Here is a 23,563-nt window from a genome sequence, read left to right as displayed (position 1 = left end):
GTGACATCGGTGGGTGTTGTTGGTATACCTCGAAAACATTGTCGTTTGTTCGATACAAGATAGCAAGGGGATGGTAGCCGGAGTGGGGGGTGGGAACGGAGAACTGTGGAAAGGGTGGACGAACGAGAAAGCCGAGAGAGAATCGTGGCGAGAGATTCGAAGGGTTGGCGGATAGATAGGCGCCGGAGCGTAACTCGATATAGCTGCCAGCAAGCTGCCGGTATCGCAAGCCCTCCCTTTCCCATCTTCCGTTTCCTCTACCATCCCGTCCCGGATGTGCCACCACCCCGTCGTCGTCGGACCGTCAACCCTCTCGCTCGCTCGCCTACGGATGCAAGGTTACCCGGGAATATTCTCCGCGTAAATGCAGCATCGATGTTTTCTCAGCGCGTGCGACGAGGCCTCTCGATGGCACTCTCCGTGTCGTGTCCTCCCTCCTCCGTGTCCTCGCTTCCGTACGTTTCGCTTCCTGTATATCGCGCCCCTCCCTTCTCGCGCGTTCAGCGTTTTATTCCTCGATCTTGGAATACTGCAGCTGTTACACCGTCACCGGCACTGATAAGGAACAACTGCTCGATATTTCTCGGGATACGGATCTTGGTGCATTGACCTTGAGCTTAGAAGAATTGCAGAGCCGGTGCCGGCGAAAAGCCGGGAAAAGGGATCCGCTTTCCTCGGCGAAATGAATGTTTGGCCATTTTAACGTATCTCATTCCGCGTATAAAAACGCTTAACCCTTTGAGTCACGAATTTTTCTAATTGTCAGTATTTTATAAAATTTGGTATATAAGGGTTTTTTGGGTCGCTGATTACGAATCCGTTGTCAGATTTTCAAAATTCAAGATGGCGGATCCAATATAGCAGACGAGATTTTCAAAATTTTACTTCCGCCATATATTGGATCCCTATATTAAATTTTGAAAATGAAATTTTTTTCCCTTTAGATTCAGATTCTGCGATCTAAAAAAACCTTTAGAAAAAAAATTTAAAAAAAAATACAACTGTTACTTTCAATTTAGAACAGAAAATATTGTTTTTTATATATTTTTTATCAAAGAAAGGAGGATTTAACAAAAACAACACGGTGGAAAATTCTAAAAAAATTTTGAAAAATACTTTAGAGTGTACTAAGATTATAAAAAAATTGCCGTATTTATTGTCATAATAGATTAGTAGAAAAAGCATTTTTCGTAAAAAAGTACTAATTTTGACTGTTTGTTTATATATGGTATTTTTGCAATTAACAATTAACGACTGTTCATATTTTTTTACACTTATTGATGTTCTAGAGACTCTGTAGAAACAAAAAATCCGATATTTGTTGATAAAAAAGTAGTTAAAACAATTAAAAACTACGAAAAAAAAAGGTGGGTCTCTGAGTGACCCGCTGTGACGCAAAGGGTTAAACGATGATTTAGTAACGAGAGCTTGTTCGATGTGCGGTACGTTTATTTTTTTTTTTTTTTTTTTTTTAAAGAGCGTTCTTCAATTCTCTATAATCTTACTAAAATCATATTAAAGTTCGATAGAATGAACGAAAGAGGTCCCCCAGCGTCTTTCTAGAGACATTCGAAAATATTAAGTCAGAGCACGTACACGATTCTAACTTTGCGATGTTATAATGATCGGCGAAGCGAGCGTCAAAGTTGGAATTCGATCCAACGACGGTAGCGTCACGCGTCGTCCTGAACTTAAGCCTGCAAGTTCGACATTCGTATCGGAGCAGATCGCATCTCGGTAACATTAATATGTAAGACGTAAGAGCCAATTAGCAGTATAGTTCGGTTCATAGCGGTAGTCTTTCTTCTCCATCGTAATGGTGGCTTTGACGCGATACCCATTCGCCAAAGTTTCCGAGATGGCTTTGTCCCGTCGTTTGCGAGAACTCGGCAACTACATTAGAACCTCGCGTCGCGCCACAAGCATCCCCGAAAACGGGGCCTCTTCATCCTATTGACCGAGATCCTTCAGGAAACTCCTTGAGAATGTGCCGGGAAATGGCCTTGAACTAGATTCTAGGGCGTTCTAGAATTTTTTCTTCTTCTTACACACGCAACGGATTTACTTTTTGACGAATCATCAAGAAAGTTCTTTGTGTTTAGCGTATCTTTACATTTAAATTTGTCAACACTGCACTAACAAGTTACAAGTTAGGGTAAACTCGGGTAAGATGGCCATAGTTTTTTAAAATGCAAAAAACATACTTTTCTTTTTGTTATTTTTTAATAGTATTTGGCGTATTATCTTCACTAAAGCTTAAATTACGTAATATTATCGAAATTAAAAGGAAAATATTTAATAGAAATTTTATATTATCAAAATAGTACAACATAAGCATTGATCATCTTACCCAACTTTTAAGGAAAAGATGACCATAGTAACGGAAAGATGGCTATAGTATTTATAAAACAAATAGTGAAAACGAAAATAAAAATTATAGGTCATATAACAATTTACTTATAATATGTCTTTATGATATGTCTAACGTCGATTACGATAGCTTAACTGTAATTTATTCGACGTTATAACAATTTTTAGTGGACAAATGGAAAACTTTGCAGGTAGTCAAAAATAAAAATATGATATAAGACTCACAATATCGTTATTTCGAACAATGTATGCACATAAACTACTGTAAATATCGATTATCTCTGATAATGACTAAAAAAGCGCACTATGTAGCGATTATCGAAAAAATTACAGCCTATGGCCATCTTTTCCGTATGGCCATCATACCCTCAGTTTACCCTATAAATTTGAACGTTGAGAACGCAATTGTGTGTATCCATTTATTTTTCTACAATATTACATGATAAGATATAGCTGCATATAGATTTTATTAGATTTAGATTATATCTACAAGATTAAAATATTTTTTTTATCGTTTATTCAAATACACGTAAAACAAGAACAGTTTCGACACGAAATGGTCAACGCGCGTGTCGCTATGAGCGTACCACGGAAACGTCACGATATTCAAATGTGATGGTTTATAATAAATTCCAACGGCAAACACGTTGCGTGCGATATTTAGACGCACCTATAACGCGCGTCACGGTCGCGCCAATATTGCGACCATCCCGCATCCCGGACACGTAGCAATGAAATTACAAAATTTGCAAACAGACGAGATGCAATGGCGAATGGCGGTGGTCAAACGTGCGTTTTCCAACGACCATTTCTAGCTCTCGCGCGTCGCCGAGAGATCTTTTAATAGGCCCAAATTCGAAGGGGTCTCGATCAAACGACGTATCTCCGTCGAAAACACCGCGGTTCATTAGTAGCGCTATCGTGGTAGTTCAACTAGATCGTGATTTTCGCCAAATTTCCTTCGCCCCGGGCTGCTTTTCTCGAGAAAATACCACTCGAGATGAAGTTAGTATCGATCTGAGCGTTGCTAGACTAATTACTTTGATACGCGTTTGACCGTGTTCAACCACACCGTACCGTGACTATCGTTATGCGAAAATCGCGCGTTATTTACGCCCTCTTCTGGCAGTAATACCCTAAATAGAATTGTAAATTCTATTTATCACGATAACAACTTTATTGGACACTTCAAGATAAGAAGGTCTAAATAGCATCACTTTTATGAATTTCAACCTCGTAGATTTTCAATTTTTTTTTTTTATTAAGACAAAAAATGTATCAAATTTATTTCTCATTTTTTAAATAACTTTTTTAATATCTTTTTTCAATACAACTTTAATAAATTTTATAAAATGTTTTATAAACAACATTTTATAAAAATTTATTAAATATAAATATATATATATATATATATATATATATATATATATATATATATATATTTATTATTCTAGCATAATCTCTAGACATACACGCAAGCAAGCAGCCTTAATCCGAAAATAATTTGCGCTTTTTTGTTGTCGAATAAATTAATTTTTAATGTTTTTAATTAATGCGGTTTTACGCGACGACAGTTTCATATTTCAAGATAGACGTGCGACGTTAACTCCCGCAAGGATCAGATGCGCAACATTTTCCCTTAGCAAGGTTAATCGCTCCATAAAACACGGGCGTCTCATTTTAAAATCGCATAGCAGGCTAAATTTATTATAAAGCCGCAAATTCCTATGTTGGCGCCTCATCTTTAAGTGGATATGACCAGAGTTGAACGGCCGGCGTGCTCGCTCGCTCGCTCGTTTCCTTGCGAAACTTGCACCTCGACACGTGCGACAAGAAATCCGTTGATCCACGTGGCACATCTATCCGTTAATTGCCTCCGTGCAAGAAACTCCTCGTTAAGCGCCCTTCGTTCTCGTAAAAGTTTCGCACGAAGTACCACTGATCGTTGCTACTTGCTAATCTCATTATGGCTGATTCGTCAGATCGAGATTCGATGTACGAGCTAATTGCAAAGTGCAACCGTTGATTGCAATTTATAATAAAAAAAAGTTTAGTGGATTTTTGTATATTTTACAGGAACGAAAGCTATTTCTTCCGGTTAATAAATTACAGAATATATAAATATAACGCATACAGCTATGTACAAAAAGTTTATATACATATTTATTATATATATATTTAATAGCCAAGACGGTCTCATTCAAAAACTATATAAAATTGCCCTAGTTGCAGCTATCATGTCTTTAACGTCCTTTGCTAGGATCGAGCGAACGTAAACGATAAAATGACGAGGCTAGCGGACAATTTCGTTCTCGCCTGACGAGAGTTTCAAACGAACCGAGCAACGGCAGCAACGATCTGCGCCGGCTTTTCTGGCAGCAGCTGCAGCGTCGACGATGACTGCATCGGGAAGCGACGAGAAAAGGGAAGGGAGTCGGGTCCGTACTTCCGGTATGGCGCAAGTGCTGACGCGGAAAACTGTGCACGTATTGCAAAATAACAGGCATAGGAAGACTGGAAGAAATCTAAGAGAATCAGAAGAGAAAGAGAAAGAGAAAGAGAGGGGGAGAGAGATAAACAATGCCTATTCTCGCGCACCTGCTATATTCGTCTAAATCTTATTTTTGCAACAAAAGCATTCAATCTATTTTATTCTGTATTACAGCTAGTTCAACTTTTTTTGCTGATAAACAATACAAATTAAGAGGAAAAATTTATTTCTTCTAAATTAATCATAATTTATATAATGCGCCATTAAACTATTATTCTATTTTTCGTCTATGAAAGTGTTTACTCTGTTGAATTTGAAATAAATATTTTCAAAAACTAATATTTTCACGAATACATGCGTACGTCCACTCTTAATTTCAACAGTACCGAGACACAATAAACCCATGAATGAAGTACGCGTCACAAATGTCCATTGCAAAACATTGTTTGCGTAGAGTGCGACAGCTGATCAACAAAATTGCGACAAACTGTGAAATTAGTTGAACGAAGCGTAATTACAAACGCGACACTGCTCCTCGCAAGCAGACTTTATTTCAGTATGCATATAATAATCCCTAAAAACTATTTTTAAAAAAGGTAGAAAAAAATACACACGTTAGATGTGAAAAACTATTTTACAAAATAGAGTGTGTAAGCAGAAAAATTAGGTTCAAATCTCACTTCTGAGATTTGTAAGCAGAAGGACTTATACGCAAGTTACATCGGTCATTCATCAGTTTGAAAGTCATGGAGGAATTGAATTCAGGCTGTTCTCGCATTCGTTATACATCGGGTATAAACAAAGACATTATCTGCCGTCAACGTTTTCGCGATAAGTCGAACAAAATTGAAGAATCAAATCGCTCGGATTAAAGCCGCATCGACGAAAAGTATCAATATTTGCATGTGAGATCAATTCGCAGTGGTTCTATCATTTCTTAAGACTCGGTTTTATCACTTTACAAGTGTTATTTTAATTTGTACAAAACAATATTATATATTTTAGTTTAAAATAATTATTATATTTAAAAAAAAATTGTTTTGTAAAATAGTTATTCTAATTTTCTACAAAAATAATGATATAAATATAGAAAATTATAAAAAAATATATAAAAAAGAATACGTTAAAATTTTATTAGCATATTATTTGTAGTTTAGCAGTGCAATTTTTTTAATTAAAATTTTTTTTTATTTTTTATTTTGTATTTTATAACAATTTTTTCAATAAAATGTTTCTATTTAAAATTGTGAAATTTCTACTCTTAGTTGGCACATTCGTTCATAATACATGTAGAGCAAAAATGAGGAATCTTAATAAAATTTGAGTAGAAAACAATGTGTTCAAATTCATATAATCAAAAAACTTCATTATTGATGTATGGAGAAAATTTTATATTAAAAATTATTATGATATGTAGTAACTGTGGACTGTTAGGAACATTCCAAGTTAAAATACTATGTAAAACTGTAAAAATTGACGTAATTGACGTAATTTTTACATAAATTACGTCAATTTTTACAGTTCTACATAGCATTTTAACTTGGAATGTTCCTAATGGTCTACAGTTACTACATACCATAGTAATTTTTAATATAAAATTTTCTCCGTGTAATATATAAAAGTAGTATATATAAAACAGAATTATATTAAATATTGTTAAGAAAAGATAAAAACGAAACATTTCGACACAATTTTTTACTTTCCTCAGCGTAAGCATACAATATAATTAGCATTATCAATTAAAATATGTAAACACATAGCATAAATTAAAATTATTAAGTCAATTATTAAAACAAGATAGAAAGACCTATAAGTTGATACGTTCTAACAGTTATAAATATAAACATGATATACTCTCATTCTTACATATAAAGATCTACCAAAATATAAACGCTTCTCTAATTTTTTGGCTAGAAGGTTTGTTACGCATGTTAACAGTCTTAATTAAACTCCTGTAATTCTTGTCAACATCAGTAAATATATAAAAGTAAAAAATAAAATACAGTAAAGAAGATAAAAAAGATATTATGGATCAAAGATATCAGAAAAATAACAGTAAAATTAAAAATAAAATTAAACGCAAAATAAAGGACATATTAAAATGAACATTATAGATCGTGCATATAGTAACAAGCTTACGTGTAGGTACAAAAATGTTAGTAACAACGATGTTAATAACAACATGAAAGAAAAGATGACGTTCGCTTCTATCTTTTCTTAGCAATATTTAATATAATTCTATTCTTTTATACTATTATCAATAATGTAAGTTCTTGACTATATGAATATATTTTGTTTTGTACTATAAATAAGTTTATTAAAATTGCTCTTATGTGTCTATTATTTTATTTATTATTTTATACATGAAGAGCTATACTATTTATTTAAAAACATTTTTTTAAATAATTCAAACTCAAGCTATCGATTAAGTCTAATAAGAACTTTAGTCCATATTATTTCCCATAGCAATTATTGAGAACTGAAAATCTTGAGTATTTTCAACTGTCTCGCGTAAAGATATACCGCTTATCGCAATTTGTTTGACACAAGGCACTACCGAGTTTCTAGATCGATTGAAAAATTCACATCGTCGAATCGAACGTTCTTGTTGTACATTATACAATCTAATAATTCGTTGAATCCACAATGGAATGTCGGAAGTGAGATGGTGAACTTTCCGCGGTGAACTTTGAAGCGCGATTTAGTATGCATTGAAATTGGTATGCGAATTTAACGAGATCGCGTTTGTAGATTATATTATATAGTTGAAAGCGTCAGAAAGGTACAGCATTTGATGTTGAAGCATTTGATATTCCTGTCTCTCATTTAAAATTAACTTATTATCAAATTTAATCTCATGTATGTTGTTTATTGAAATTAATCTTTCCAGGAAGATATGTTTAATCTTCGCTATATGGAGAAAATTATATCTATATTAAAACTTAATTACCCATATTAATATTCTAATTAAAATGAAAATTTATAAATGAGTTTTACATGAATTTACATGGATTTTACATCAATAAATAAACTTTACATAAGAATAAACCGAAGAATGAGTTAAACAATTATTTATGATCTGTTAAATAATCCTTAAAGCAATAAAAAAAAAACGAAAATGATATAAGAATACAAAGATATAAGTTTCGAGACGAAGGTCGTAAACTGTCTTTTTTGTTCTATCATTGCAAGTCCTCAGAAATATCGATACAGTAGAAGATGAAATCATAGCCGAAATGATACTCGAAAAAAAGGAACAAACTGATCATAGACAATACTGTGAGGAGTAAATGGCGACCGTAGATAATAACTCGAAGACACCCACGTGGACGTCTGACACGATCGGGAAATATGACACGAAGGATTGTAGCCGCAGAATCAGTGCCAGCTCGGAAAGTTGTTGGAAACGTGCTGCCCCAGGGTTACACAAGGAGAATCCTGTAGAGAGGAATGGTTATGGCAACAATCCACACGGCCAGCGAGACAAAAAGGGACCGCAGTTGCATGAGAAGGAAACAGGATGAGAGAGAGAGAGAGAGAGAGGGAGAATAAAGAGCTCGCGCGAAATGGATAACAGGGGCAGAAATCAGCCGGCGGAAATATTTTAGCGCCACGGGCGAATCTCTCCCTTGATGACAATTCCAGAACGCGGCCAATGCGCAGCAATGGCGATTTTCCACGCGGCTCTTTTTGCACATCGCCGTCGCGTTTCACGCACGTTTCTCTAGCCGGAAGCGAAATTTCCGTATTACGCTTCGTGTGCTTCGATACCCCGCGGTTGTTCTGCTCTAAAAGCTGTTGCTTTGATCACCGATCTCCAAGAGCCGAAAGGACATCGGATTGCTGCGCGTCCTAGCGTTTTGTGCAAACAAAGACAATGTAAAGGCTTGTTAAATTGAAACATGTATCTTTTCCCACGAAACTTCGCCAAATATAATGCGTATATACGAAGGAGAAGAACATCTTTCACAAAAAAGTATATTTTTAAACAGCGGATGAAAAGCTCTTTCTAATATTATATTAAAAAATATACTTTATCTTGAGGTGCATAAAATCTTTTTGGAACTGTCAAATTTTATTTATTTGATTTTATTAACCCTCAAACACTATACATGGAACTAACTCAGAGTTTTTTTGTTTATATCTCGGAATCTAATACACTGATTTGAGTTTTTTTTCTTTTTTCAATCGATATCTCAGATATTAAGGATAAAGAATACGTTGTTGAAAAAACTTTTAATGCTCAAGATTTTTTGAATAAAATGAAAAGAGGTCTCTAAAAATTCTAAAAAAATTTATAAACTAGATTAGCGGAATCTGTGTGTTGTTCAAAGGGTTAAAATTTTTCATTACGAAAATGGGAAACATGTACGTTTTCTAAATGGATTTTTTTTTTCTACTGTGATTTTTAGATTTCGTAAATCTTCTCAGTATTTGAACGTATGGGTTTAAATTATAGTCTTAAGCTCACTACAGTTAACAGCCTTTGCGAGTGTCTCTCTGCAAGCATTATAATATGAATGTTTGATAGTTACGAAACCGAAACGTAGATTGCATGTACAGTACATTTCATTGCCAACATTTACCGATGGGAGAAAGGCCACGTTTATAGGCACAGGAGGATGGGCGGCCGTCGATGCGAAATCGAGTGTAGTTGGTAAACTCGCGCGGTTGGTGAAAGCTGCGGCACAAAGGCTCCCGTAACACGATGTCGTTTACTCGAGAGCGCCGATCAAAGCGTTCAAGCGGTCAGTCCAAAGATATCGAGACACGCGTCACGAAGCGTAACACAGAAATTTTGCTTCCGGGATCGACGAGAGAGCTCGTTTATTATTAAATATTTTTTGCAACTTACCTCCCTTCCTCCTCCTCCTCCCTCCCCTCTCCTCCCCCCCTCCCTCCTCCTCTCATCCTCTATCGCCCTATATTGAAACATCACTTGGCGCTTGTATTTTACTCTCTTTTTTTATGACCCCCTACCCATATAAAAATGTATTGCATAAAGTTCTTGTACGCAATTAATTTTTTTATCCTTGTGAATATTAATATTAATTCACAATTTTGTTATTTTAATTAAGCGACAAAAAATATTTCTACAGATGAAAGTTTAATTGAAATATGCTATTAATTTCAATCATTTGTTTTATTGATAGATAGAATTTTACATTGCGAAAAAATAAATGATTTATGTAACATTAATCTATTTATCAAGTCGAGTTTAAAAAGCGTTGCTGTGTTTAATCGTATTGTTCCAAACTGTAACTATTATTGTTTTAGCTTGCAAATATGGAAATTTACAAGTTTGATTTCTGTCGGTTTCTCTCTGACGTTAATAAACTGACACGTTAAATAATTTAGGAGAATGGGGTATTGATTTTTATTATTAGATAAACGGACCGTTTTATTGTCTGTCAGGTATTGTCGTACGTTGTATTAAAATAAATGAACATTGTAAATAAGTTGCACGGTATATGTAAAATCAAAAGAATGGATTGCGTAGCGATGAAACCTTTTGATGACCGTAAAACGGGAATTGCAAATATTGGTTTATGGTTTAATCTTCTGGTTCGCGAGCCGCGCTATAGCATACTATAACCAAGGACGGTAAACTGAAGGCGAGTGCATCGATGAAATTATTATCGAGGCATATAGCAATGTCAATATTTTAATTTAATGGAGTTCTTTCCAGACGTGTCTGCAGCTGTTTTCTATTAGGGATAAAACGAATGATATTAATGTAACGCAAGGCTATTGTATAATGACGAGAAATATTGAAGCGAAAAAATTAAAGACAAATATAATTTTAGCGTAATAAGATGATAGCGGGCCTGAATAATTCCCATAGACATTCTAGCTGCTAGCTATACATGCCTATTTAATAATTTCAACGATAATGTTGGTACAATCGTATATAATAGTCTAATATAACTATTGTAATAATTATAATAACCACTGTTATTATAGCACGCTAAATTATATTACATATAAATAATGTTAATATTGTAATAGTCAGTTAAATATGCCACTGTGAGAAGAGCGTGCAGACGTATCATAACCGCAAGTAAACCTGCATAAATATTATTTATCGCATTCAGACACGAATCTCATTAGATGCATCATTTTAGTGTCAAATGGTAGTAAAATTATCGTTTGCAAACATCGCATCTTCTTTCTTTGGAAAGCGGTAAGAAAAGCCGACAGCATGACAACTGGCAACGATTTATTGCTAATTATTGTTCTGCGTGTGGAGTCCGGTAAAACCGCAAAACGAGCGAAACGTCTCTCTCGTGCGCGCGCGCGACGTGCACACGTAAAGCTCTGACACGCGACTCTGCTGCGAAGCGTGTATAAAATCGCCGCCGACATTGATGGATGCGAAATCGGACCTTAAACCAACCCGCGCAAACCCGGCTTGGTCCAGTCTGATACACACAGATATTAGAATAACAAATGGCCGTCCGGAGATCTCGCTTTAAAAAAAAAAAAAATAAAAAAAAATAAAAGTGCCGAAGGAGAGATTACGTTTTTGCGCACTTTGCACAATTTTTCCTCTCTAGAGTTGGCGCTCTTGATGACTTGGAGCTTTGTACAGACGAGGGAAATACTTTATGCGATATTTAGAAGTAAAGACTGCTGTTAAGAATCTAGATGAAATTTAATTTACAATTCGATTTTAATTAAATTACATTAAACTGATGCATACAAATTACAATTGAAATTATGTACGCAATTATGTACATGTATACAGAATTCGAAATTTCAAGATATCTTTTTTTATTAAAAAAAAATTATTGAATGAAAAAATCAAGAACACAATAATTCTCTTTCTTTTTCTCCGACTTAAAAGTATTATATATAATATGTAATATATATATATATATTTTAAGTCGGAGAAAGAGAAAAAGAATTATTGTTTTTCTTTAATTTTATCATTTAATAATTTTTTTCTAATAGAAAAAAATATCTTGGAAGTATTTCGAATTCCGTAGCTTGTTTGATGCACGGCAAGTAATCACGTGTTTTAAAGGAAGCTCGAATTAAAAGTGGGTCGACTCTAAACGCGACACGATATCAATTTAGGCAATTAAACCCCATCTGCACGGGACTAAACGTGCTAAACGTGTTATCTGTTCAGTTATATCTGCAGCACAGCCTCTTCTCCGTGTCGTGTTGCCCTCTTACCCTCCCCTTCCCCCTTTGCTATATCCTGCCGCAAGTCTGCAACCCCACCAAAATCCTAAGGGGATGACGCCGTATCTATCGACTCCACGAAATCTTATTACATGTGCGCGCAGTTGGCGCTACATTCTCATATCGTTCTCGGTGATGTCGCTGGTGGTGTTCCTGAGGGCATCTTTAAAACTGTATGAGACCTCAGAACGCATCCACAAATGTGCATTTCGTGCGTAGTATATAAGAGAGAATTGACGCGATGGATTATAATAATTCGAAAGAAACATTGAAGAATTAAAATATGTTTCGCGTATAACAAGACACAATATTTATTTACTTCAACATTCATAATTAAATGAAATTTTTATATTGTACTCTGTTAAATCATCTTTTATTTAATTACATCGCAATTTTTTTATTATTTTTTATTTTTATTTTTTATCAATTTTTATTTTTTATCTATCTTTATTTTCATTTTGATAAAAATGTCATTTCTATATTGAATCTTCAGTTTTTCTTATATGACGTTATGTGGGCTCACACGAAACTCGCAAGAGATATCCCGCGAAGTAGACGTAACCGGAATCGGAACTCGCTCCGGCGTCGCAATTTACGCATACAAGTCACCGTAAGGACTTTCAACTTTGCCTAACAAATTCGAACAAATTTTAACTAGATATTTGACATTACGCGCGACCACGGAAGACGCAAATAACGTTTTGCACTAAAGGGAAACATTTTTTCCCTTGAACTTTCATATTCTGCTTCGACTCGGTGAAGTTGAATAATTTTCGAACTATGTATGTATATCATGATCACGATGCACATTACTATATACTTCTTCCTACAAATCGAGCATTGATTCAATTCTTCTCGAAGTATCAGTATTTACTGACTCGTATTACCTACATATGAAAGAACGTAGATTTCTGTGATATATATTTTAATGTAAAAAAATGATTAAGAACGCGCATTTTATTTCAATAATTTTATTAACAAAATGCGCGCAATTTAAAAAACATTGCTTTCTGTAAAAATCGAGAGGTGTATCTCGATGAATTTAAAATTGCGACATTTCTTAGCCGAGTCGCGGAAGCAAAAAAATAGATACTACGAGTTCTGGAAACCGCAATTCTCTGAAGTAGCTGTTACATTTTAATGTTGTGGCCTCGAGGCCACTAAAATCACGCTCCCTTAAAAATCTGGAGCGTTTCTCAACTCTCCATTATGAAAGAGTCCATAATTTTTTCACGATCGAGTCGCTGAAGTCACGGTCAAAAGGCAAGCTGTAAAATTTCTATCGGAAAAAAGCGAGTGATCTCGAAAAAAGAATGCTTCTATTCATAACGCGGATGCCCTCAAAAATGGAAATGCTAGAGGGATAATGAAAAAGGAAAGAGGAGTGCATGCAATTACTTTGTCTATCGCATACTTTATAATCGGTACAGGTTAATTGTCTGCTTTGTATGATGGAAAAAGAAAATTCCCAAGAATTAAAGTTCGTTGGACAATCGAAATAACTCTTTATTAAATTTTTTTTATATTTTTTCTAATTGACAGCAAAAACATATTTTTTATATATTTTAGAGAGAACGGCAAAGTTAATATTATTTATATTATTTTCTGATTATTATTAGAGTCACATTTTTATTAAAAAATGTGCCAATTGTGGAGGAAAGTTGATAAAAGCATTTATAATTAATCAAACATGGACGAGTAGGCTTAATAAATGTTGCGGATATAATAATGATTATTACACTACATTACATTAGTAATGTATATTAATAATGGTGTAATTATCATATATTTTAATCATCATAATTTTAAAACATATTTTTTAAGAACGAGCATTATAACTGTTAGGAAGATACTCTCCAAGCTATTATCTTTATTCTGGGCTTAGCCGTTAGATTAAAGAGAATAAACAACGACTCTGCCAAGGATGCGAGTAATATCTTCGTTGATCCTTCATAATAATCGACGTCCGGGTTCGTTTGCAGTTGATTGTGAGAACCGTGTTTGCGAGAATGCGGAAATTACTTTTACGAACCCCTTGCTTCTAGAGAGTCAAAGAAAAAAATAGAATAAAAAAGAAAAAGAGAAAAATAATCGGAAAGAGAGATAGAAAGAGGGAGAGAGAGAGAGAGAGGGAAAGAGATAGGCATCAATGATGCTGATCAATTATTAATTCTCTGTGTATTTCTGATATCAGCATGCCAAAGTTTAAACATGCGTAATGAAGGTTAATATAATATCATCTTCATTTTCCTTAACCTTTGTAGCAATAAAGGAAAATTCATTTAAAAGTTTTAGATAAGCTTCGAAGTAACGTACTGCGAAGGTATCTGCAGTATTGATTGAAAATTGAAAGTAGTTTCCGGAGTCGTGAAACATTTATTACAAATAAAATTGTAATCAATCATCGACGGTCGCATATACAATTTTCGAGAAATTTTTTATTATCGATTTGTAAATATTGATGATTGTACACCGCAAACAATACTCTCTGGCACTCGAAAATTAAAAGCCAAAAGGACGTAAATTCTCGTCTGTGCTTTTAAATGGAATTGTATGCGATTTGCATCGTTTATATTTATAAAAATGCGATAAAAATTGCAACATTTCTTTATTGTATATTTCACAATCAGATTGTTGACACGGACTTAACATATAAGAGATAATAGAGTCATATTACTATTATTTGCAACTTAGTAATTCGCTTAAGTCATATAATTCTTTTTAGATACTTCAAGCATATCTTCTTTTAATAGTTTCCTGTGCTCGTGTGCGAAAATGTATAATTGCAGTTCTCTTCCAGATGATGTGCAACGCAAAAACTTGCGATTATCGGCTGACCTGTATTTCGCGTGAAAATAAGAGCATCGTAATTCCAGCTCAAGAGTGAAGTCTTATAAATAGATAAAACATCGCGATTCAATAGACATCATAAACGATTTACGAATAAACGTTGGCACGTCTATTCATATGTTTTCCATCATCTCTATATTCCATTAAACTATCTAAAGTCACTTTAATGTAAAAAAGTTTTCATAGTACAAAGAGTAAAAATACTAATATTTTTTTTTATTATTAAAAGCTATGAAGTATAAAGTACTAGAAAAGATATACATATATACATATATAAATTTAAATTATGGTAAAAAGTTAATTTATATTAGTAAAAATTTAATTATATACATATATATCATTTCTCTATAATACATATAATATAATAACATTGTAATATAAAAATTATTAATTAATTTATTCTTCTGAATTACAGAACTTTTCAAGGTTTTTCGTTTTTATCTAAAAAAATTTGTTCTTATTTTAAAGGAAAATCTTAAAAAATTTGATACTTAATTTACGAGTAAAAGTATCAATTATATATATAACTGATATATATATGCATCATTTCTAACTCTCTTCTTTCCTTAAGCAAAGTATATATAGCAAAATAAAAAAAAATATTGTCTTGATATCGATTTTAAGATGGTAGCAAATAAATGGAATGGCTGGTGCTTATTTCGTGCAGTATTGCAGGACGGTTCGAGCTGCATATGTGTCTGCTTTGGCATTTATGGGGGCATTTATATTGGCTGGCGATTATATAGCGGTACAGCAGGAGTAGTTAGGGGTGCGATACTATCGGCGGAGGCGCCTCCAATCATTTCCCAATTAGCAGCTGATTGCGTACAGTCCCCGGTAGAATTTCGAGCAGCTATAGCTCTGGTTAACTGAGAATTCTGCAAGAGAGAGAGAGAGAGAGAGAGAAAGAGAGAGCGAGAGAAAGTAGGAAGAAGAGAAAGAGAGAGACGGGGAGAAAGAGGAAGATAGGTTGAAAGCGAAGATAGGGTTGGAACAGAGATGGCAAAAGGAGGCGATTTGCAACGTTAATATCCAACGATGCGGAACCGCTCGGGTGCAATATCGGTGATCGCGCAAATTGCGATCGGCAATACCGATCTTTATACATGGATTCGTGCGAGAGATAATATAATGGTGTCATTAAAGATAGCACCGCCATTCGACGGTCGTATTGTTATTGGAAAATCGTCCGGCGCCGCCGTCTTTCGGGGTTAAGTCTCATTTTTATAGCCCGTTGCTTGATCTCCGCTTTTATAGTCGCGGATGATGGATTCCGCTGGAGTTTTCATTTTTGCGCTGATATAGCTGATTGCTGTTCGAACGCGAAAGATTTTTGAGAAAAGAAAATGTTATTATTCCGTTATTGACATATATATTTAATTTAATGCTTTTATTGTATTTTGATATTTTCTTTAAAGATCATTCAAGAGTTATATTTAGCAATTGTAGTCAATAATATTAATAGCGTAAGAATAATAGAAATAAAACACAAAATAAAAATAATTGTATATATAACAATATAATAGGTATAATAGACGAGATACAATTATTATTTTTATAGCTATAATTTACGTAAATTTTTTGATCGTGAATCACGGGTATACGTTATCTCACAGTCATGTTCTAGCACACTTTATAGTCGTCGAAAATTGTTTTCATTTCAAGCAAATTCAATTAACAAACCCAAATTCCTTCACATAGAGACAAACAGTATCGTTCTAAAAAAATAGATGACGAGTGACCTCTGCAAATATCAGTTTCACGATTTGATTAATCTTGAATCTCTTGTTAAGGACGATCTCGTCGATTTAATTTCTTTTTTTTTCCATCGACACCCAGCACAAAACGCAAATCAAATTCTGCCAAAAATGTACGTTGCTTAAAAAATAGGAGAGAATGGAGGAATAGAAAAACTCGATTAACTCACTGTATTGCAGAATAGGAAACGTACCATTTATAACAATTTCAATCCATCGACATTAAACTGTCTAGACTTTTCAAAAATATCTCTGGCTATTTTCCGTGATAAATCTATACACTCTGAAAGATGATTTAATATCGATTCTAACATACGTGTGTCTAAAGATAATAAAGACTTTACAATAGTGTTTTAATAGTTGTTTCACACGCATACGGAAGTTTATGCTCGTTTATACGATATTGAGAAAGGAGAAAAACAACCCTAATAGCCCGCGTCGCAACAAACTAACGTCGGCACTTCGTGCGTCACACTCGATTGGGACGGCATGCCGTTAGTCACATCAGGGAGAAAAATAGACTAATGACCCGAGGGGTTAAAATGCCGAAAGTAGTACAGCTCCCGAAAGGCGCTAACGACGACCCTCTCTCGTTAACGTCCATTGTGTTTTAAGCGGATTAGCCATCCATTTGTTTTGACACTCTCCTTTTTCTTTCATTTAATCCGCGTACAATAGCTTAGTTCTTTTGCCGTCGCCGATTAAACGTCCTAACGAGACATATTGAGTTTCATCGTTGGCGTTTTTGCATGTTCCAGAGTTTGGCGACCTAGCTATTGCGGCTCATCATTCCTCGGGGACCGACAGCGACGGTGACGACGATAAAGACGATCATGTTGTCATCGATGTCACCGGTGGCAACAATGGCAACGATGAAGAATCGTTCGAACGTAAAGTCCACCATGTGCCAACGAGAATGCAGCTGGCGGAACAACAATCCCGAAGCAAATTATTCAGACGGCCCCGAAAATCGCTTCAAGACGGCGGCACATCACGCTCAGATATTTTTTTGGTAACGCAATTCATCGTCACGGTGTCGTGCTAAAAGACTACGAGAAAAGTGTTACGATACTGAGAGCGTGTGCCTGTAATTGACTTGATAAGATGCGCCCGTTAAGGGTAGTGATACGGCATTGAATTTTTTTACAGGTAATCAGACAAAGGATAGTATTGTGTGACGTTTCATTCGGAATATTGCGATGAATAGCGAGTAAGAGCGATTTGTATTTTGAATCGAGAGAAAATGAGTGTAGGCTTAACATGTATCGTGTTTTGAAAGATTTTATTAGATTAGAAAATATTTAGTGCGCTCAACACAAGAAACAAATCCGAGAGTATTAAGGAAAAATTTTATGACGACAAAATTAAATTTTAAAATTTAATTTCTCATATTTATTTTTCAGATAACTATTTATATACATATAGTATGTTATTCATCGACATGCTTAATATTTTAGATATAATTTTAGAAACTTTTAAACACAATTTATATTTTGTTATTACTCTTTGGCACGAAAGAAACCCATTTACAATATAACTAAAGGTAATTTTTATCAAAATTTTTTAATATATTTATCTTCTCAGATTTAAACAATGTAGTACATTGTATTTCATGGAAATGAACCCTTGCTTGCTAACATCTTATTTAAAAAATTTCTTATTAATGTACGAAAAAAGCAAATTATTATTACGCGGTGGAGAAAAAAGTATTTTTAAAAGTGTTTTCCTTGAAAATCGAATTGAGTAAATACGCTGCGACGAATAAACACGGGGCAAAACGTAAAATTAAGGAAAACTACAAGCAAAGCAAACAAGAAAAATGAAACTTTACAAGCTCGCGTCAGTCAAGCACGCATTTTCGCGTGTTCTAAACATATTATGAAGATATTCTTACCTATTTATATTTGTCTCTTTTGACATTGTGTTTCTGCGATCATATAAACATGACACAAATTATCGCAATTTCCCTAAAAATCTACTCTACGCCGTGTAATAGCGAATATCCAAGCAATTTCGAAACAACGGGAATAATATAATTAATAAAACAAAATAAATAAATACGCAGAGTTCTACCTCTATCATTTTATTCGCGCACGTGCATCAATTTGTATAAATTATACATATTTTATCTCTCTCCTAAATAGATTCTAATTAAAAATATTTCTTATATATATATTTTTATAATTTTTATATTTTTAGTAAAAAAAAAACATTTTATATAAAGAAAGTAAACATATATGTATAACAAGTTAGGTTTGACATTTTTTACTTGTGGTACTTTGATTATACAAAAAATGCAATGTTTCTCTTTTAGTTACTACAAATAATGATTTAAATATAGGAAAAACCTTGGCGATAATTTTAATGATAATTATATTATGCAATATTTGATTGCTTACGAATATTTCGCAAACCAAACATCGCTTCTGGATTCTGAAGACAAAGCAGTGTCGTGTGTACAATAAATTTCTCAAATTATAGATATGACAGAGGTGCGAATACAGAAAAATAAGAGAGAGAGAGAGAGAGAGAGAGAGAGAGAGAGAGAGAGAGCCGGAGGAAAGCCGTCCAACATAGTAGAAAAAGTCGATTTTCCGTCGACTTGGACACGCGTCATCGCGTGTCTCGAACAAATTAGCGATCCCTGACTCCGCTATGGCTGATTTATTCGTCGCGGTATGCATCGAATTATCTCCGTCCTCGTCGGATACATAAACCGAGGATTGAATATGTGCAAAAATCGCCGGGAACAGTGCTTAAAAGTTTCATAGACGAAAGAGCTTTAATCAATTCCTCCAGCGTTAATAGAAGGGAACTTTGGTTAGTATAAAGTAACTTTTATCCGATCTAATTTAAATTAATAGGAGCTTCGAGTGCTATAAAATATTGATGCAGTATTTATTAATTTTGTGAATAAAAGGAAGAATAGATATTATTTCTATTGAGTAATGATTTGACACATACGCTTCATTAAATTAAAAAGTAATATTGATTTTGCCAAACATGGATTTAATTAGATTTATTATTATTTTTATTTCGCGTATCAATTTTTATTTCTTGTAAATTAGACGTGTGTATGCATCGTATTTTCAAACTACTGCCGAGGTATAACGTGAACGGAGAGTAACGAGACTAATGCGCTAACGATGCCAACGTTAATTACCACCCCGGATGGACCGCCTAATCGTCAAACGAGTGGACGCACTAATTACGCGTCCTCCTGATAATCGAGCGAATCCCAATTCAAAATCGGCGAGAAATCGCGGAGCCAGAGATTGAATTTCTCGTTTAGTATTCGTTGGATATTCGCAATATAGTTCGTACATCATATAATTCGCATAGATTCCCTCGATCCATCATTATAGTCATTAAAAGCAAGGTATTTGTCGTTTCGTTAATAAAATTGTCAATAACGAGCAACTGTGACGTATTTTTAAGTTATAATCTCATTTGTTATTGATTTATCTCATTATTATTTAGTTAATCTGTCTGTTTTAAAATCTCAAATATCGACAGCGATTAATGGAATGAAATTCGCAGGTCGAGGAATAACATCGATTTAATCTTGCACGGGATTAAATGTGCACGAATGTTCAGTTTATTGACTATTTGAATAATATAGAATTTGTGTAATGCGTGATACATATACGAGCTATGTCATTTTATCGCGTTACGTGATGAGTACGGCTGAAATTGGGGTTGCATACATCTCATTTTATATACACCAGGGAAAACGTTGCATCATACACACATACGCATACACACACACACACACACACACACACGTACACGCAAAAAGTTTTGTTACAAAGCTTTTGTATAAAATGTAGCAAAGTGAGCGACAAATGTGAAAGTGCACTAGTTACTAATCTAAATAAACCATTTATCAAGAATTTTGAAATAGCATTTTATAAATTATATAGCGCTTATGTCGATAAATGACATAAACAAATATCATTGGCCTATGATAAAATAAGGAGCGATGCAACGCTTTTTATGTGTGTATACTACTTGTGATAGATGTAATTGCGTTTTCGTAATTAATTTTCTTTTAACTGGTACAATTAAAAAGAATTTGTACAAGAGAACGTAAATTATACATTATACGATATATCTTACACCGCGAAATTTTTCATCAGAATGTACAAACGCTTTCCTCTTCAGCCGACAAGCGAATTCTCGGAGGTGTGCGCGCACGTGACGTCCGCAGATTCGCCGTTTCGATAAAGTGCTCGAAGACACAAAAGATATCGGGGCTAAAAAGAAACACGGTGTTGCAGTTTAGATTTGCGATAGATAAACGAGACACTTGATTCTTAAAATAGAGAATTTCTTACATAGGTGGCACGCGAGCGAGAGATGCCCGCCGAGTCTAATCGCTTAAGGCACACACCCGATACTAATTTACATCCACAAGCGCGAGCCAGTGTGACTTATATATGACTTTGTAAATATGTGTGAGTGCAGCGGGGATAGCGTCGATCCGAAGAAACGCGGACGACGTTTCGCTCTATTCTTTCCCATTTTCATCGTGGTAGAAAAAAACGAATCAACGAAGAGAGCCGCGCGATGATTGTACTGTCGACATCTTCCGATAGAAGATCACGATCGCGTGAGTTCGCCAACTTCTTCTCGCGTATGTACGTATGTATGCGTGCGTCTGTGTGTGTATACTTGCGTGTTTGTGCGATAAACTCGTTAAGAGAGAGAGAAAGAGAGAGAGAGAGAGAGAGAGAGAGAGAGAGAGAGAACGAGAGGATACTATAGATGAGCAAGCGTAATGTCCAGAAAGAACGAGCTCTCGCGATCGGGGGAGTACTTTTCCGGGCTTGTCCAGGCGTGCGTGATGACGTAAATGATGAAGAGGTAAGAGAAGATGAGCGCGTGTAACACAGGGTAGACAATAGGGACCATCGAGGGAAAGACTGCTACCAGGAGCGAGCGAGTGATGGGCGGGGTGACGCGGGGTGTTCGTTTCATGAATATTTCAACATCCGTCGACGACGGTAAATACTGAGCGTCGCGAAATTATGTTCCGCGAGTCAGAGTCGACCCAAATATCGCGTTCTTAGAGACAAGAGGTTTCCTGCGAAGAATATTGTGGCGACAGCTTAAAGAGGTTGGTGAACGAGAGGAGGAAAATTTACTTGGAAACGTTGTACTTAAACGACGGATAAATATGTTGAAGTTATTAATATTACGTTGTATAAAGAAACGTACTTTTACCTACCTATTAGCAATATTGATTTGCGCTGAAATGAACAAATTGTGTTTTATTAATCTTTTTCAAAAAAATTGCTTTTACTCGCCTAAGTAATAGCAGATGAATATTATTTTTGCAAATTTTTCCAAATCGTTTGTTTTCCGAAGACATACGATCCGAGAAACGATGATATCCATTGCTGCGGAGATTACAACGCAGATTACATTTCGAAGTATAATGGGAACGTTCTCGGGGAGAACCGGCTGCATGCGCGGCGTATTACATTTGGAAGTATGAAATTGTTTCACGGTGCCGAATCTTTGAATTTTCTCTGGAAGCTCCCGTCCTCCTCCCGTCGAGGAACGCAATCTCTATTCAACGGGCGCGTCGTGTATACAAGAGACGGGCCGAACTTTATTACGGGAGATCGGTGCAGGATCATTCCGTGGGCGGTTCTCGATCGACCGTGAACGAGAATTCATTCGGCACCGAGAGATCGGGCTTATAGTAAAGTCCTCTTGCCGTCGGAGGAGAACGGGTCAATAATGACGGCGAGACTGCCTCGACTCGTGGTTGAATCGCGCGTCGTCGAGGAGAAGAGCGCGCGAGAGGGAAGCAGGGAGAGAACGTGCCACCTGTTACACCCTCGCCTCCTCGGACTCTTCTCTCTCGCTGGATGGGGCGGCGTGAACGAATGACGTAAAGTCGAAAGTTCGAGGTTCCTTTCGATGTTCCTTTTCAATGGAAAACCGGCTGTCGCGGAGTGTTTTTCGAAAAGTTTTCGTTTTACGAGAATTCCCTCTCTATTTGCGACGGCTAATTCAATTCTTCGTCCGGCTATTACTGCAATTGGCCCTGTGATTTATAACATTTACAATTTTACGTAATAAAAATTAATAGACGGAATTACCCCTATTTTCGCGATCTTGTTTAGGTTGGAATTTATTTCTCAACTAGATTTTAGAGTTAAAACCTAAAATATGTTTGAGTTATTGATGAAATTAGTCCGCCATTTCTTCGCTCGCTCCTGAGCACGAGACGATCGTGACGCATCAACTATCTATTTCGTGGGAATTTCTTCTCCGAGATACATTCGCCCATATGAATAAAGTGGATCGACTTGTCTCGGCGAGGCGAATTGTGAAATCGTGCGAGATGGTCAAACACAATAAGCTTGGAACTATGTACTTAACATGATAAGCCACGTTCGAATAAAAATGTCATATAACATGGTATCTACTTTATTATCTTATCCGTAAGCGGTAGATGTAAATTTAATAGGATTATTTAAAACGGCAAAAAATTATCGATACTCCAGCAAATCTGTGACATTGCAGCAAAATGAAGTACGTTTTATTTTTTCATTCAACTCTTATTCTTATCCATTTAACAGATTATTAATATCTTGCCGGCATAGTTTCTCTGCCGTAATTCTCTGTAATTATTCTGAATCCATAAAAAGTGTTAAAAATGATTACATATAGCAAAACAGAATAAAGATTTTCCAGAAAAGAAATTGTTTAAGCCATAAAAAAAATGCAAAGAAAAATTTGACACGTTATAGCTCTCCATTTTTTCCAACCCGTTACTTTCTATAAAAATGTCGAACGCCATCCCGACTGATATGCGATCAATGCAGCTCTCACGCCTGGCTGGGCGATAAAAGCGGCCGCGAAATACAAACGCATCGGTCTCGCCTTT

General features: G+C 35.3%; 1 protein-coding gene across 1 annotated transcript in view; it reads left to right on the top strand.

The window, feature by feature from the left end:
* LOC140666224 (uncharacterized) overlaps window positions 1-23,097 on the top strand; it is a 42,977-nt gene extending 19,880 nt beyond the window's left edge. Inside the window, exon 3 of the mRNA XM_072893162.1 lies at window positions 17,418-23,097. Within this exon, the coding sequence (XP_072749263.1) occupies window positions 17,418-17,432 (15 nt within the window). The 3' untranslated portion in view covers window positions 17,433-23,097. The remainder of the gene's footprint in view (window positions 1-17,417) is intronic.
* The last annotated feature ends 466 nt before the right edge of the window (window positions 23,098-23,563 follow it).

Source organism: Anoplolepis gracilipes, chromosome 1 (assembly GCF_047496725.1).
Source record: "Anoplolepis gracilipes chromosome 1, ASM4749672v1, whole genome shotgun sequence".
Lineage (NCBI taxonomy): Eukaryota > Metazoa > Arthropoda > Insecta > Hymenoptera > Formicidae > Anoplolepis > Anoplolepis gracilipes.
The sequence above is the reverse complement of the archived record's forward strand: the minus strand, read 5'-3'. Positions and strand labels throughout refer to the sequence as shown.